The sequence below is a fragment of the Ziziphus jujuba genome, chromosome 5, assembly GCF_031755915.1.
Source record: "Ziziphus jujuba cultivar Dongzao chromosome 5, ASM3175591v1".
Lineage (NCBI taxonomy): Eukaryota > Viridiplantae > Streptophyta > Magnoliopsida > Rosales > Rhamnaceae > Ziziphus > Ziziphus jujuba.
In genome coordinates this window covers 6,908,702-6,927,450 of record NC_083383.1, presented here as the reverse complement: position 1 = coordinate 6,927,450, position 18,749 = coordinate 6,908,702, and the positions used below count along the sequence as shown (strand labels likewise).

Below are 18,749 nucleotides of genomic sequence, written 5' to 3'. Positions count from 1 at the left end.
TGTCAAATGAAGTTGAACCGAGCATTTATTTATTAACATAAAATGTTGTTTTCAAGAGTAATATTCAATATTGCAATGGGAAATAAAAAAAAAAAAAAAAGAAGAAGTACTGTTTAGGTTTTAACTGACAAGTAGATACCTATGCAGGTTTCCCTCCCCTTTCCTTTGATGGTTGACTGTATATTTTTAATTTAATTGTTACTGCAATGCCGTACAAGTTTTTAAATATGTTTAGAAAGAGATTAGAGGTTATCCTCCAAGTGAGGGGGAAAAAACACAACACATATGGTTAATGATGACAGAAACTTTTAATATTAATTAGTCATTTATGGTGTTTTCTATATCTGTGAGTGATAATAAAATGGTAATGCATGTCGTCAATAACCAACGCCTTCCAGATATAAATTCAATAGAAAAAATAAAAATCATTATCACAAAACTGACTTTTAGTTATTTTAAACCTTGTTACATATAATTATTTTTGTTCTAGAAGATAGTTATTTTTAATTATATATTAGCTAGTGGTGTTTACATAATTGTTTTGTCTATTCGTCTTAAGCCTTAATTCTTTAATTACCATTCTTCGGAATAAGCCACATGTACACTCCGACAAATCAATAGATTTAATACGTGCTGTCAAAAATAGACAATTAAAGAAAAAAATTCCAAACAGGGAGAGTAGGAGATATAATTTACAAGCCGCCCTTTACACACTTTCTCTTCCAATAAAAGAATTAATCTTTTATATTAGTTTATTAAGGGATTCTTCTTTTTCATTTTTTTTAAAAATTAATTAATAATTTAATTAATTAATTAAAGGATTCTAATTTCAATTGTTAATGATTACGTGTATATATATATATATAGATATTTTCATAAGTTACAAAGACATAGTTACACATGAAAAAAGGACTTAGTAAAACTAATCTATAGGACACTTCAGCAGCTTTCTCATCATATATGTATATATTTTATATATTATTTAAATTATACTTAAAGTCTATATATCCTTCCACGGAGGAAGGTTGGTGTAAATTTCTGAAGAAAGAATATTTTTGTCGTATGCAACCTAATTATATACAATGTGTAAATATATATTTTAAGTATATTATTCACTAAAGCGTTAACTATGAGGATTATTTAATGCAAAATAATAATAATAAAAATAATAATAACAACACTATCACATTCCTATTAGTTTGAGTTGGTCAAAGTAAACTGATATGAAAATAAGAACGCAGTTGGATTGACCGTGAGAGGAGGCAAATTATATATATAGAATAGAATAGAGAACAAACACAAACGAATCTTTTTGAACCACCACGTGTGACCAGAGATTTTTCAGTTCCAATTCTTTATTTTATTTAACTTGTTTCCAATAAATATATATATATATATATATATGTCCCTCAAGTTAACTATTACAAAGAAGAGCTTTAGAAACCAGATCATATTTAGATCTTTTTTGCTTTCTACTTTATCTTATTTTCTTATTTTAATTTGAAAAACTTCTCTTATTTTCTTTTTGTTATATATAAAAAAAAAATAAAAAAAATTGAACATTAAGTTATAGTACTCCTTTTCATTTTCTTTCAACGTAATGAAAGTATAGTTAGAACCAACCGTCCTCAGTAGCATAAATAAACCAAACAAACTAGTTTCCGTAAACCTTATAAAAAAAAAAAAAAAAAAAAAGGTTGATGAAATTAAGCTTTTCAAAAGATTCAAAGACGACGATGATGATAAGGAAGAATCCGAAGAAGCTTGGTTTTGCCTTCATTTTCTGGTTTGTTTGTTCATGGATGTTGATGTTTATGGACATGGGCATGGCACAAAACACGACGGTCCAAGTGAAAGTGGGTGTGCTTCTTAAACTTGACACTGTGATGGGGAAGATATGGTTGAGCTGCACAGAGATGGCCCTCTCGGACTTTTATGCCTCTCATGCTTCCTTCAAAACTAGACTGGTTTTCAAAACTCGGAATTCCAAAGAAGACGAAGTCTCTGCAGCCGCCGCAGGTACTAATTTCTTTCTTACTTTTCCTTCTTCTTTGGGTGTTATGTCATCTATTACATCTTTGAATTTTCTCTTTGTAGTGTTTCTCTCATGCCATAATGAATCGGACATATTAATCAAAAAAAAAAAAATTTCATAAATACACCCACAAACAATTTTTATTTTTATTTTTCTTATTGTTTTGTAGATTGGTGGGTGTTTCTGAGAAAATATTTTAATAGTCTCTCCTAAAGTCAGTTTTTTTTTTTTTTTTTTTTAAATAAATTATTCTAGAATTGATTAATTAGATTCCTGTCCAAAGAGAAATTAAGAGGACATGGGAAGCATTATCTTATTAATGATATATAACTTCTTTCCTGCCTCTGTTTTGGTTATATCTGTATAGGGCTTCGGAAAATAAGAACTCCGTCTTCTTTTTTGGACAGCGGAACAGAGGAGAGTGTTGAAAAAGTTGTCCAGTTGTTTTGATGAAATTTCCACAAACAAATTTTGGTCTTCGGCGCTTTAGAAAATGAACCACATAGTACTCAGCACGCTAACAATGCATTTATTATATTCATATGATTATATATAACCACGAACTTGGTATCTCCTGGATTTATGGAAAAAGAGTGCCATAACATGGTTTTCTATTCTTTTATATATTAAATCATATATAATCAATTTTGTTACCTAATTAAAATTTTTCAAAGCTGGTTCAGTCAACCACAATTTTAGAAACTTACTGTAGTAACGAAATTATACACATTGATACTTGTTCATAATTAAAATTATAGAGTTTTTATGTACAAAAATTTTGTGACATTTTGTGAAGAGTTTTTGTGCATCTTTTAACTTTTTGTTCGTTTCTATGGCTACAATAGTAATTACGTTCCACAAGATTGTTTAATTCCAATTTAAAATCTTATAAAACAAGTTAGTATAAAATTCTCATCTATTTGTGTTAAAAAAAAAAAAAAACCTTTAATAAACTCATATCGATCTTCAATTTTATTTATATATATATATATATATATTTTTTTTTTTCAATTTGGTTGCATGTTAAGCACGTATTGCAATTATTTAAAATCTTATAAAACAAAAATTAGCATAAAATTCTCATCTATCAGTGGTTTTTTTATTTATTTTTATTTTTATTATGGTGATTTCCTTTAATAAACTCGTATCGATCTTCAATATATATATATATATATATATTTTTTTTTCCCAATTTGGTTGTATTTTAAGCACGTATTGCAATTATTTTGTTTGGCTTTTTGCATGAAAAAAAACAGCTCTAGACCTTATAAAAATCGAAGAAGTTCAAGCAATAATAGGGCCACAATCATCAATGCAAGCCAGCTTCATCATCGAGTTAGGAGAAAAAGCTAATGTTCCAATTATCACATTTTCTGCTACAAGCCCTTACCTGACTTCTCTTCGAAGTCCTTACTTTTTCCAAATCGCACAAAACGACTCAACTCAAGTGAAAGCCATTAGTGACCTTGTCCAAGCTTTTGGCTGGAGAGAAGTTGTGCCAATCTACGTTGACAACGACTACGGCCAGGGACTCATTCCATACTTGACTGATGCTTTTCAAGAAATCGGTACTCGTGTCCCTTACCGGAGTGTCATTGCTCCGTTAGCCACCGACCATCAAATCGAGACGGAGCTTCTCCGGTTGATGACCATGCAAACTAGAGTTTTCATTGTGCACATGTGGTACGATCTCGGCCCTCGAGTTTTTGCCCAGGCAAAAAAGATTGGAATGATGGACGAAGGCTACGTTTGGATCATAACGCGTGGCTTTACTGATTTACTAGGCTCGTTGAATTCCTCGGTTATGGATTCAATGCAAGGTGTATTGGGTTTTAATACCTATGTGCCAAACACAGATGGGCTAACAAATTTTAGAGTTCGCTGGAAGAGGCAATTCCAACAAGACAATCCCCGCATTCTAGATCCGCAATTGAATGTTATGGGGCTTTGGGCTTATGATGCTGTCTTTGCCTTAGCCATGGCAGTTGAGAAAGTTGGGACAACACAAACCTTTGGCTTCAATAATACAATTAATGGTTCTTCTGTCAGCTCCACGGACCTTGACACTTTTGGGGTCTCCCAAAATGGTCCTCAACTAAGGGATGCATTGGAAACTACAAGATTCAAAGGCATGGCAGGAGATTTTGTCCTTGTGAATCGCCAACTAAAGTCATCCACTTTTCAGATTGTCAACGTAATTGGTGAATCGGGAAGAACAATTGGATTTTGGACACCCGGAAACGGACTTACAAGAACATTGTTATTGGATCAGAATAACAACAGCGGAGAATCAAGTCCTTCAAATCATAATAAATCCAATCTAGGATCAATCATATGGCCAGGTGATCCAGGCGCTATTCCCAAGGGATGGGATATTCCTACAAATGGGAAAAAGTTGAGAATTGGTGTTCCAAAGAAGGACGGCTTTACTGAGTTTGTTAAGGTGACGCGTGATGTTACCACTAACACAACCAACGTGGAAGGCTACTGTATTGACGTTTTCAAAGCTGCAGTTGAAAAATTACCATATGCTCTTCCTTACGAACTAATTCCCTTTGTCAAACCTGACGGCAACAGTTCTGGAGATTTCAATGATTTGGTCTATCAAGTATATCTCGGGGTACGTATGTATAATTCAATTAAACTTTTGACCAATCAATTATTATTGTCATTTTTTTTTTTTTGGGTCATATTAGTAATCTTAATTAATTATTTTATGATCATATTTGTAATTTGATTTTGAACAGAATTATGATGCTGTGGTAGGAGACACAACGATCAGAGGAAACAGATCCCAGTACGTTGACTTCACATTGCCGTACACAGAATCGGGAGTGGTAATGGTGGTGCCAATGAAAGACCAGGGGGGCAAAAAGGCTTGGGTTTTCTTGAAGCCGTTGACGTGGGACCTTTGGGTTACCAGTACTTGTTTCTTCATCTTCATCGGTTTTGTTGTCTGGGTTCTTGAACACAGAATTAATGAAGACTTTCGTGGACCTCCCTCGCATCAAGTCGGCACCAGCTTCTGGTTCTCCTTCTCAACCTTGGTTTTCGCACAGAGTAAGTATAAATTCTGCATCTTTTCCTCATCTAAGCTTTGGGATCCATTGACATGTGGCCACTAATCTGCGAAGCTAGAATGTTTCTTGTTTGGTTAATTCATGATGGAAATTAATTAATAATTAAAATACATGCAGGGGAGAGAGTGGTGAGCAACTTGGCGAGGTTTGTGGTGATAATATGGGTGTTTGTGGTGCTAATACTGACACAAAGTTATACGGCCAGTCTAACTTCACTTTTGACAGTCCAGAAACTCCAGCCAACTGTTACTGATGTAAACACCCTCCGAAAGAATGACGTTCCAGTTGGCTACCTCAACGTTTCTTTTGTGTATGGACTCCTGAAATCCAATGGTTTCAATGAGTCCAATGGTTTCAATGAGTCCAAACTAAAAGCTTTTAATACTGCCGAAGAATTGGACCAACTTTTGTCCATTGGGGCTGAAAATGGTGGGATTGCCGCGGCTATTGATGAAACCCCCAATATGAAGCTTTTCCTTGCAAAATACTGCTCCAAATATACCATGATTGGCCCAATTTTCAGAACTGATGGCTTTGGTTTTGTAAGCTCTTATCTCATCCCACCAAACCTCTCTATAGATTTTATGATTTCTTTTCTTTTTTCTCTCTTAATTTTCTCACTCTCATAATAACTAATTTTTCTTCATTGATTTTACATGCAGGCATTCCCCAGAGGTTCCCCTCTTGTAAGTGATATATCAAGGGCCATTCTTAACGTGACCGAAGGAGACGAAATGAAGAGGATTGAAAGCAAATGGTTCAATAGTGACAATAATAAGGATAGCAATAATTGTCCAGCAGATTCCAACCCCAGTGTTACTTCCAGCAGTCTCAGTCTTGATAGCTTTTGGGGCCTTTTTCTAATCGCTGGTGTTGCTTCCTTATCAGCTCTCATCATATTTGCAATCTTGTTCTTTTACGAGCACAAACACATGGTTTTTCACTCTGATTCAGAGACGTCCATATGGACAAGAATTTGGGCCATGTTCAGAGCCTTCGATCAAAAGGATCTGAGCTCTCATACTTTCAAAAAGAGTGAAGGAAGCGATGATACTACTAGTAATGTTCATGATACTGTCCCAGTTATGGGCTCGCCAACTGGCAATTACTTCCCTCCAAGCCCATCCATTTATTCAAACTGCTCTGAGTCTGGTTCAAGATCACCATTCTCCAAACATGACCGAGCAGGAACACCTTCTGCGACTCCTCGAGCTTCTCCAGAATTAGTGGAACCAGTTGTACCAACTATTCAGCTTTCAATACCAAATCAACAGAATAACCCTTGAAAGAACAGTGGCAGAAACTAAATATGTATAGGCTAATTAATTACGATCATAGGTAGCTGAAAGTTGAATTTGTGTAGTAAAATCTTTACAGAGGAAAATAACAAACACTGTACATATAAAACTTTCCAGTGAGTATTCAACCCCTGTTAAGAAAAGAAAAGGAAAAAAAAAAAAAAAAAAAAAAGAAAAAAGAAAACTAATCTGTTAGACAAATTTATTTGCCTTGTCCCCCTATCATATAATATGAAATACACACGATTGACATATGAATATTTTTGTGGAGTTAAATGATTGTACCCCACAGCTTTGCCTGTCATCTCTGTTTTCTCATTTTTGGGCTAATTTGTTCATCTCTGTTTTGACTATTAACAATGTATCATTTGAAGCAGGGGGGGAAAAAAAAAAAACAAGTAAATAAATAATAATAATAATAAAATTATCGGTCCCCACTTTGTTGGTCAATGTCCCATTATCATGCAGGAAGTTGGGCATATCTACGGACCTAAAATATTTGTTCAGATAAAATTTAAGGAAAAAGAAAAAAGAAAAAAAGAAAAGAAAGGTCATTCATTAAATTAAGTTGTAACAAGTCATATAATAAAGAAATTGATTACATAGTTCGTGAGGTTGGAAATTACCTTTACTTTGAACAATTAATGAGTTCATGAGGTGGGAAATTGCATTTACTTTTAACAATTAATGACAGTGATTTAGATGCTTACTAGAGACTTGGGACATTTTTATTGGCTCCTGAGTTTTTGCTCAGCATTTGATTTTCAAACACCAAAAAACCTAACATTTTTTTCAGTCAAATTTTTAACAGATGGCAGTGGTTGTAAAGAAATCAAATCAAAACGACGAAAGGACTCCAGCGTCTTGGAAAATGGCAGAGGTTGGAAAATGGAAAAGAAAGTAACGCAGTTAGCTTGTCTTTCCTTTATAATTTTCTAAATAACATAGGTGTCATACTTTCAATCATTTTACTGGTGGAATAGAAATGGAGAATCTGTCGTGGAAAGAGACAGAGATCTGAATCCAGACAACCTTGTTGGTTAAGTTATAAGAATTTATTAATCCAGGCAAAGAAGCTGATGGCATAGAATGTTAATAATGAATAATCCCTTTGTGCTTCCAATTGAATTTTATTAATTATTTATAAATTTACTTGATGAAGAGAAAAGAAAAATAGTAATAATAAGAGGAGAAAGATAAAGGAGCAATCATCATTTAGATAGCTAGATATAGCAGCCGGTGTGACGATAATTATTATTGTCTGATAAAAATGGTAATACAAAATGGAAGTATAATTTATCTTTTATAGGGTGTTCATCCAAGGTAGTTGTTGATTTTCGCGACCATATAATTAAAGCTAAGCAAAGCAAATTTTGCACCCAAGCATGACTAAAGCCAAATTTGACTATGAAAATTGTCTACGGTCAAGTGAGAGACAGAGAAAATAATACCTACCGGAAAGCATTGCAATGTTTTCTTGAAAAGACTTTAAATGTGGATAGCAAACAACAAATTAAATTCCTACCGGAAAGTCCAGTCCACGGTGGCGTTTCATAGGTGGTAGATTGCTTGACTATTGACGGGTATGTGACGGGAAATGAGTCCCTTAAGAAATTATGAATTTCTTTATTATTAATTAGACTTTATATGTTCCATCTCCGACCAGCTGGATTTTTGACGCTAAGTTTAGGTCCTACGCCTAATGTTAGAAATTCAGAAATTCAAACATCCTGTTGATCATAAAAATCAAATAATGGAGATGAGTTCTACTCAAGGTTTGATCTGATTTTTCAAACATATAAACTTTTTTTTTTAATAAATTAAATAATTAACAATATATATATATATATAAATATTTAAGGTGGAAGGGTATTCATTTAAGAAAAATACTGAAGAAAACAAAATTAGCCCTCATCTGGTTGTTATTACTTTAATTTCCGCTTTATATTATTTTAATTGTTGCAAATTAATAGCATCGTGTTTTTTGCTAATATTTTAATAATATTATTTTAGTTTTGTTATTTGATATGGAAATGTCTTTTTCTGTTTATATTTGATCCATTAGTCTTCGAGGAATTTTAATTAATTCCATTGACTATACTGAGCTGAGGGAATACACTGCTTGAAGCTCTAATTAGTTAATGGCTGTTTCTCAAAGAAATAATAAATAATTCGGTCCCAAAAAATAAATGTAATATTAAATACACAACCACGCGCAGGTCATCATCTGTTTGAGGGTACAGTCTGTCTCTCTGTATGAAGACTTTGTTAATAAATGTAAATTTACTTAGAAGTAACCTATTCATGTCCACATCATAAACTTATAAAATTATGGATCTAATACACGTAAAAGTAAAAATTTTTAATTGCAATCCACCTAAAAAAGTACAAAAGAAGACTTCATTAATAAATATAACTATGATCTTAATATGTAATTGACTCCAAGCCATTTCACCCAAGGTTTAAAAAATCAAAAAGTCAAAATTTCTGTGGAAATTTGATTGGAATTATTATATTTTCAAAGGGTAGGAGGAAAATCTTGATATGAAGTAAAAAGGGATAAAATTTAAAAATTTATGATATTTTCACAAAATTTCAATTGAATTTTTTCTTTAATAGACATACTAACAATTATTTACAAAACTATTAAAAAAATATAATTTTTAATAATTATTTTTTATTATTTTATATTTCAAAATAAAAATAAAAAAATATAAATAATTTTCAGCCATTTAAAAATTCTGTAGTACTAAGATCACATTTTATGACATATAATATAATTACAATAATTATTTTATATATTTTAATTAATAAATATTTTTATTAAATATGTATTTTTTATATTTTTTATTTATAATAATATAATTAAAACTATCAGCGTTTACTATTTGCTAAAGAAATATCAAATTTATTTAATATTTTTATAATTTTTATAGTCAATTTGATAATTAATTAATTAAATAAACTAAATCAAAATCTTAACAAAAATTGTCATTGTTTTTTTAAATCAATTTTTATCAATATCCATTATTTTTATAAATTTTTATTAATATTTAATAATTTTTAATATTTTCATATTTTGAACGATTTTTTAAACCTTAATTCTATTAAAAAAAAAAAACTATGTTCTACTGTTGGAACTCAGATCATCTTCTTTTCTTTTCTTTTTTTTTTTTATTTTGTATTTTTTAACCAAGGTATTCAAGTCTATGTTCTACTGTTGTTTTATTTTTATATTTTAAGATTTGACATTGATTCTTTTTCTTTTCTTTTTAATAAATTTTATTGAGATTATTTTAATTTTATTATAATTACATTTAGATTTATATTTTTGGAATATTATCATTAACATTTCTTTAATATACTATATCTATTATAACAATTTTATTTATTAATTTTTACCATTTAATTTTAATACTTAAAGTTCAAATAAAGGTTTAAAATGAATATTTAATGATTGAATAATAATATAAAAATTCAAATTTAGCTTTTAGCTGTTAAAATTAATTAGTAAAAACTGAAAAAAAAAGTTAATAATAATTTTTTTTCAAAAATATAGATTAAACTATAATACTTAAGAAAAAATGAAAAGATCTAAATAAAATATTTTCATTTCCTTTATATAAATCTTGAATTAATAATTGATTATTTTCAATATATTTTTGCTTTCATGTCACCAATGGAAATATATATGTACATAGACCCACTATAATTGCACATATAATAAGCAAGTATATATTTATTCACGTGAAGGATGGTTGGATTTCTATGTATTACTACACACACACATATATCTATATATATATATATATATATATATGAAAGATAATATAATCGTTAAATTATAAACATTATATACATTGGCGACTATATGTGTTATCCTTTACAGTTGTTTTCTATATCATATTATTATTATTATATATAAATATATAAATATATATATATATATATATATAGTTTGCAGTTGGAATTGTTGCTTAAAAACAATGAAGGTTTCCAAGTAATTTTACAAGTCTAGCATTTGATGATGCAGAACAGAATCGATCGTAATCCTTAAAATCAAGGTTTAACTGAAAGAAAATTGCGTTTCCATTTTCCTTTCCATAATAAGTGCCACAGTCATGGGCTGGCTGACCACTACCAGCGACTTCTTCTCCCCAGCCAAGCCCATTCGTTTGTTCAAACTACTCCGAGTCTGCTTCAAAACATAACCATTATTTTCCATCATATACATCACCATTCACCAAGCTGGAACACCTTCAGATACTCTTCGAGCTTCTAGAAGTAGTACCAACTATTCAGCTTAAAATCCCAAATCAACAGAATAATTCCAGAAGCAACAGCTCCGCTTGTCTGCTGCCATGTGGCAGCTGAGGTCCCACACACTGCCACAGTGTATAGGTAGCTGAAATGGTGTTTGTGTAATAAAAACTTTACAGCTTGATGGAGGGGAATACGGAATACTCTACGTACAAAAAGGAAAATAATATTATTGGCATGGTTATATTGTAACCCCCGCCCAAAAAACGAAAAAAAGATCTATGCTTATTAGCTAAGCTAGTTTGTGGATGGATTTGCTGATGGATTTGCTGGTTGTCTCTGATTCTCTGTTTTGGGCCAGTTTGGTTCTTCTCTTTTATTTTTTATTTTATTGTTTTCTTTTGACTTATTTCAATGTTTTCATTTAAAGCAAGGGGAAAAAACATTAAAAATTAAAAAAATAAATAAATAACAGTCCTCACGTTGTTGTTCATTGTACCATTATTAAATCCTGCATGACACTAGGCAAATTAAAGGTCCTAAAAGAATTTGTTCGGCGAAGATGAAGAGAAAAGGACATATAGACATATATATATATATATATATATAATTTTTTTGGGGATAAAGAAAGAGATCGAAAGGACATCGTCACATCGATTAAGTTGTAATTGTAATTACTTTTTAATAGAGAAATTGATTGACTTGATTGGGGTTGGAATCATTCATTTATTTTCAACAAACATTATCAATAATATTGATTTAGACGCTGGCTGGAGACTCAGGACACTTCTATTGGCTCCAAATATTTTTGGTCAGCACTTTTCCACCACCAAAACCGAACATTTTTTTGAGCCAAATTTTCCTTTGGATCCGGATCCTCTTTGCTCCACAAATAAAATCAAACCGATGAAACAAGAAAGGATTAATTCAACTTTTTAGCAGCAAATGGCAGTGGCTGGAATGTAATTAAACAGCAAGACGGAATAGAGACAGTAACGCGGTTAGCTTCTCTGTCATAACATTTTCTAAATGAGGTAGGTGTCAATCATTTTATTAGTGGAATAGACATTGAGAATCTGAAAGTCTATAGAGACTGAGGATCTGAACCCAGACAACCTTGAGAGTGTGACTCAAAGAAGAATCTGTTTTTCTTGTTTTAATATGCATAAAATTTGAAATTTATTTGTATAAATAAATATTTGTTTCTTTGGGTTTAGTTTTTGGTTACGTTTCACAAAGATGTCCTACCACGTGGCAATCTGACTAATTGACCGCGCGGACTGTGGCGTAAATCAAATTAAATATTATATGGTTTACGGGGAATGTTGACTCGGACCAGGACTGGGTCTGTTTGGAGATAGGAGATGGGACCGTTGGATCATCAATTAATGTACATTTATATCAACTAATGGAATAATTTCTTTGTTCATCGAAAAAATAAAAATAAAAACATAGAATAATATCTTCCATTACCTGCTACAAATCTGCCAATTAAATAGAAGAATTGATATATATATTAAACTTTACATTTATATTTGTTAAAAAAAAATTCATAAATGATACGACAATTAGTTCTCAATCTTCAGATCGATTTTATTATTATTATTATTATTATTATTCTTTTTGCCCAGTCAGTTGTGAATGAAATATGTCTTGTGACAAGCAACAAGTAAGCGGACACATTTTATTTATATATGAGAATCAAATATAAATAAAAAGTCACTTATATACATATATATATCCAATATAATTGAATTATCAGTTTACTTGTCTATAATTCTACCAAAAAAAAAAAAAAAAAACAAAAAAAAAAAAACAAAAACAAAAAGTTTACTTGTCTACAAAGCAATCTTCTGTAAATGTAGACCCCACTCTGACGTTTTTTACTTTGTTTGTGCCAATAGCGTCCCAATGTATGCTTTGATTTGATCATGGTAAACGCATTTATATAAGACAAAACCATATATATTTTATATTTATATAAATTTTTATTTTTATTTTTATTATTATTTTTATTTTTTGTAGAGACGCAACCATCTTTTAATTTTTTTTAATTTTTAATTTTATTTAATTTTATTTTTTTGTAGTGACAAAATCATATATAGATGCAGTTTAACTAATATCCTTGTTCTATAACTCCTTTTATTAAACGCACTACCTTTATATTTTCAAAAATTATAGATCCATCATAATTGAAAATATCACAAATATCAACGTAATTTTAATTTATAATATTTTTAAATGAAATATTTATTATTGCATGCGCATATATAAGATTGTGAGTAGTAAAAAATTATTTGTTACAAGCCAGAAGTTACTATATATCATTGACAAAAAAGGTGTCAGCCATGTTATCCCAAAAGATCCTAATCTACTAAGATAACTCGGTAATTTTTAAATATATATATATATATATATATATAGATATCGAAAAAGAAAAAGAAAAAGAAAATACAAGATAGGAAAAAAAAGTTACTGTGATTTCCTCTTTTGAAATGACACATACACTTGTCCTCCACGGTAGACAAAACAACAAGATTATATTCATTGCAAATCAAGTTATTCGAACCTGAAGATATATAAGAATGCACAATAGGTCTGTAAGTTCCTCCACCACTTCACGCCACAAATAATTTCTAATAACAAATACCACCACACTGTTGACTTTTGACATTGTAAATTGTATTTCTAGTTAGGAATTAAAAAATTGGTTCCAAAATATATGGACATATATATATAATTAGTTATAACGTGTCTCACCTCTTCTTGCAGAGACCGAAACACTGAAAGATCAATCCTCTATGTACATTCACAAATACCTTCATATATTTTGAAGGAAGCTAGTACGTCCATGGCCTGAGGCTAATAAAAACATATGTATATAATATAGCAGAAGCAATACATTATGTTTAAGCAATTATGTCACTTTTTTTTTTTTTTTTAACTTTAAACAATTACTTGACTTATGTTAATTTTTTTTTTTTTAAAAAAAAGTCATGAATTAATAGAGATTGATTTTTATTTATTTATTTATTTTTTTTACTTGAATTAAATGTAATAGCAAGGAAGGTTCCCTAAAACCTCATTGTTAGAAAGGCGCACTTTTTTATTAACTATAAATGTGTGAAAGTCCTTAGATGCGTCGCTTTCACCAAGTGGTCTGTGTCCCCAATTTCTGCTTTTATGTAATCCAAAAACCGCTACCAATCGGCGTATATAATAAGTTTAAGTTCCATCTAACTTAACGCCTATTTGCCAAAGTCGACTTGGGAAATTAAGCATAATATTATATCAAACATGAGCAAGGTCGATCCCCCAAACCTTGTATTTTCTCTATCATTTCTGTTGTTTGCTTGCCCTGTGGGGATTTTGGTGGTCATGGCACAAAGCAGTAGAGGAACAGTTCCAGTAAAAGTGGGCGTGGTTCTCAACTTGACCTCAGCGATTTGGAAGATGAGATTGAGCAGCTTCAATATGGGGGTGTCTGATTTCTATGCGTCCCATGCTAACCACACCACTCGCCTTGTCATCCACGCCAGGGACTCTAATGGTGATGTTGTTGGTGCTGCAGCCGCAGGTTCTCTTCTCCCTTTCTCTCCTATTTTTCAGTCTTCTCTTTTGGTTTCTGAATTTATTTATTTATTTATTTTTTAATTTTTCGTTTTCAATCATATACAAGTTTTTAAACATATCTTTTATTTTGATTGCTTCGTAATCGACTAATTTGTAAGTTGAGCGCTCTCTCGATCTAATATATATATGTGTTTGCAGTTGACTCGACTCATACGGCCTAACCGCCAACTTGATTCATTACCAGATTTAAAATGGATCTCCATTTGGAGTTTTCACCTAAATTTCTATTTTCCATTTTCGGTTCTTATTTATTTATTTATTTTTTTCACTTTCCTTGACTAAAAGTCTTCTTGAATAAACTGAGAACACACGAAAAAAAGAAAAAGAAAAAAAGTCTACATAATTTAGTGCATGTGGTATTGTTGTCTTTTACCATTTTACCTTTTTTGACGAGACAAAAAAATAGAAAATGAAAAAAATGAAACAAAAGGATTCACATTCATCACTATCACTGGGACAACAATATTTTTATCATTTTATGTTTTTTCTCCGCGACATTATTCCGATCCTATCATTGTTGAGTAACAGGTCTGGCTTTCATGTACGGTTGAAGAATCTTTCTTACTTACTAAGCCGACATTTCTTTATTTTATTTTTTTTTAAAATCCCGAAGCCGACATTATACACAAATCAAAATGCACTAATTTTGACTTTCTTTACGTATGCTAACTAAACATTGATTTTTCGCCCAATGCATTTCCTTCACAAAGACGTCATGAACTCCTCTGTTTTGAATATATATATATATATATTTTTTTTTGGGTGAATTCCTCTGTTTTTTTATTTTTATTGAGTTTGGAAATACAATCGGAGTTGATATATAATTTTTTCTATGATAATATAACAGCTTTAGACCTAATAAAAAACGAAGTACAAGCAATCGTAGGGCCAGAAACTTCGAAGCAAGCCAACTTCATGATTGGTCTTGGGGACAGAGCTCGAGTCCCTATCATATCATTTTCTGCAAAAAGCCCATCTCTGACGTCGCTTAGGAGTCCATACTTTTTTCGAACAGCTAAGAACGACTCCGCTCAAGTGAAAGCCATAAGTGCTATAGTCCAAGCCTTCGGTTGGAGAGAAGCAGTGCCAATCTACGTCGCCAACGAGTTTGGCGAGGGAATAATACCCTACTTGACGGATGCTTTGCAAGAAGTCGACACCCGAATCCCTTACAGGAGTCCCATTCCTCAACTTGCCACAGATGACCAAATTGTTGCAGAGCTCAACAAGTTGATGAAAATGCGGACGAGAGTGTTCATTGTCCATATGTCGGCCTCTCTTGGTTGTCAGCTATTTGCCAAAGCAAAAGAGGTTGGAATGATGGACAAAGGCTATGTTTGGATCATGACCGATGGGATTACTAATTCTATTGATTCCCTGGATTCTTCTGCCTTTGATTCCATGCAAGGTGTATTGGGCGTGAGGACTTATGTACCCAATACGAAAGAGCTCGAAAATTTTACTATGAGATGGAAAACACAATTCCAAAAAGAAAATGCAACCATTCTCAATCCTGAATTGGATGTTATAGGATTATGGGCTTATGACTCTGCTTTTGCATTGGCCATGGCAGTTGAGCAGATTGGAGGTAATGGAAACTTCAGCTTTAAGTATGTGAACGTCTCTGGTAGTTCTAGTACTGACTTGGAGACAATTGGGATCAATCAGAACGGTCCTCAACTTGCCCGAGCATTATCGAATCAGAAATTCAAGGGCCTTGCAGGGGATTTCAGGCTTGTTGATGGGCAATTGCAAACATCGATCCTTGAGATACTCAACGCGAATGGAAGTGGGAGGAAACGGATAGGATTTTGGACACAGAAAAATGGACTGGGAAAAATGTTGGATCCGACAAATAGAACAAGTTATTCTACTTCGAATACCAGTCTAGAGCCTATTATATGGCCTGGAGATTCTGTCGATCCTCCAAAGGGATGGGAAATCCCGATAAAAGGGAAGAAGTTGCAAATAGGAATTCCCATGAAGAACGATGACTTTGTTAATGTCACATATGATCCTATTACTAAACAAACCAAAAATGTCACTGGATACAGCATAGATGTATTTAAGGCTGCATTGGTTGAACTACCTTACCCTGTTCCCTGCGATTTCATTTCCTTCGGATTGCCCAATGGCACAAGTACTGGCACATACAATGATTTTGTCTATCAAGTGTCTATCGGGGTAATTAAAACTTGAACTCTTTGTTTTCCATTTCACATTGTCATAGACTGTATAATTAGTTAATGACCATAAGCTAGTCATATAGAAAAATAGTTGGTGAGTTGATGAGGAATTTCTTTGACAGAAATTTGATGCAGCGGTGGGGGACATAACGATTCGAGCAAACAGGTCATTATATGTGGATTTCACATTGCCTTACACAGAATCAGGGGTGTCAATGGTGGTGCCAATCAAAGACGGCAGAAGAAAAGATGCATGGGTGTTCTTGAAGCCTCTTACTTGGGACCTCTGGTTAACAACCGGTTGTTTCTTTATTTTTATTGGTTTTGCGGTTTGGGTTCTTGAACATCGAATCAATGAAGACTTTAGAGGGCCTCCACATCATCAAATTGGTACCAGTTTTTGGTTTTCCTTCTCAACCATGGTTTTTGCTCGTAGTAAGTCACATACCTTTTTAGTACTTTTTGACTACTTTTGTATACGCAAGTGACCATGGAGTAATTAATTTGACTCCAATTTGTTTTCATTGAAATGTTATGTTAAAAGAGGAGAGAGTTGTGAGCAACTTGGCTAGGTTCGTGGTGATAGTGTGGTGCTTTGTGGTGCTTATACTCACTCAAAGTTATACAGGCAGCTTGGCTTCACTCTTAACCGTACAACAGCTCCAACCAGCCGTGAACGACGTGAACCAGATCCTGAAGAATAAGCAGAATGTTGCCTACCTAGAAAGTTCTTTTGTTTATGGAATTTTGAAACAACTGGGTTTTGATGATCGCAATCTTAAGACCTACAAATCCCCTGAAGAATTACATGAACTTTTTACGAATAAGAGTGGAAATGGCGGTATAGCTGCTGCTTTCGATGAAACCCCTTACTTGAAACCTTTTCTTGCAAAATATTGCGACAAATACACCATGGTCGAGCCAACATTCAAAACTAATGGATTTGCTTTTGTAAGCTAACTGGCTCTTTTCTCTCTTGCATAACTAATACAACTTCATTTTGTTTAATTAATTCCAAATTTTTTTGATGACCATGATATATATATCTACATAAAAGTTATTTATCTATGGCAGGCTTTCCCAAAGGATTCCCCTATTGTTGGTGATTTTTCAAGGGCAATACTAAAAGTGACCGAGGGAAAAAAGATTAAAGATATTGAGGATAAATGGTTCAAGGCAAATGAATCAATTTGTCCAGAATCCAAAAAAATGTCTTCTGCAAGTCTTGGGCTCGATAGCTTTTGGGGCCTCTTTCTAATAGCTGGGCTTGCTTCCACCTTAGCTCTCATAATATTCGTAGCAATGTTCCTTCACTCCAATATGCACTTCTTGAAAGGCTCTGATCCCAATGCCTCAAAGTGGAAGAGAATCCAATTACTCTTTGGAATCTTCGACCAAAAGGACCTCAGCTCCCATACTTTCAGAAAGAGCGGTGGATCATCACCCAATACAAACTGCCCACCTACTCCATTCTCATACTATACTAATGGATCAACAACCCAAGATTCTCCTGAGCATTCTCCAGATGCTCAAGTAACTCAACCCACTCAGCATACTGTTCATTATGATCATCAGCTTACTTTCCCAAGTCCACCATCCTCCCCATACAATAGCGACCACCAATCCAACTTTATCTTCCAAGTGCATGATGATCATGATTTTAATCGTGATGGTGCTGAAACAACTAATTAAGGGGCACTACCACTGTCTGATCACCTTACTTTCTTCTGTTCAAGAGAGGCCAATTTGTAGATCCTTCTTTGTCTGGCTAGCCAATCCCAAAATAAAAAAATGATAGTTTTTTTTTTTTTAAAAGGAAAAAAATGACACAATAATTAGATGTCATTTTCTAGTACCTAATTTTAAATGTTACAATCAAAATGATATTGTTTTCTACTGTAATTGTAAACAGGGTGTAGAAATACTTTACAGTTTACTGTATATATATATATATATGATCTTTCTTCATTCTTTTCGTACGTGCATGATAAATAAATAATAGATGAGAGTTAAATCATTTATCATTTTCTAATATGTTCTTATCATTTGATATAAATATAATTTTATTTTCATTGACAAAATGAATTGCGGCCATTAAACTAGTTTGTTGTAGTGTAAATCGCTTAGCAAATGAACACATCTTACATTATATTAATAATATATATAAAATTTTCCAAATAAAAAATTATTTGTATAGATATCCAATAATATTATTGAATTATCAATTTACCTGTTTATAAAATAGCGAATATAATTT

The 18,749-nt window shown here is 32.2% G+C and overlaps 2 protein-coding genes across 3 annotated transcripts; both read left to right on the top strand.

The window, feature by feature from the left end:
• Positions 1 to 1,316: 1,316 nt before the first annotated feature.
• LOC107419861 (glutamate receptor 2.8) lies at positions 1,317 to 6,597 on the top strand. The gene is made up of 5 exons (XM_016028693.4): positions 1,317 to 2,019; positions 3,292 to 4,655; positions 4,783 to 5,095; positions 5,233 to 5,657; positions 5,778 to 6,597. Exons 1-5 carry the CDS (start codon positions 1,701 to 1,703, stop codon positions 6,399 to 6,401), a joined length of 3,045 nt encoding a protein of 1,014 aa, XP_015884179.3. The 5' UTR covers positions 1,317 to 1,700; the 3' UTR covers positions 6,402 to 6,597.
• A 7,294-nt stretch (positions 6,598 to 13,891) lies between these two features.
• Positions 13,892 to 18,460, top strand: LOC107419904 (glutamate receptor 2.9). Of its 2 annotated transcripts, none has more exons than XM_048475108.2 (5): positions 13,892 to 14,250; positions 15,154 to 16,490; positions 16,615 to 16,927; positions 17,121 to 17,443; positions 17,567 to 18,460. In XM_048475108.2, exons 1-5 carry the CDS (start codon positions 13,971 to 13,973, stop codon positions 18,182 to 18,184), a joined length of 2,871 nt encoding a protein of 956 aa, XP_048331065.2. In that variant the 5' UTR covers positions 13,892 to 13,970; the 3' UTR covers positions 18,185 to 18,460. The 2 variants fall into 2 exon arrangements, with proteins under 2 accessions (XP_048331065.2, XP_048331064.2); XM_048475107.2 differs by having other exon boundaries at positions 13,893 to 14,250; positions 17,037 to 17,443.
• Positions 18,461 to 18,749: the final 289 nt, after the last annotated feature.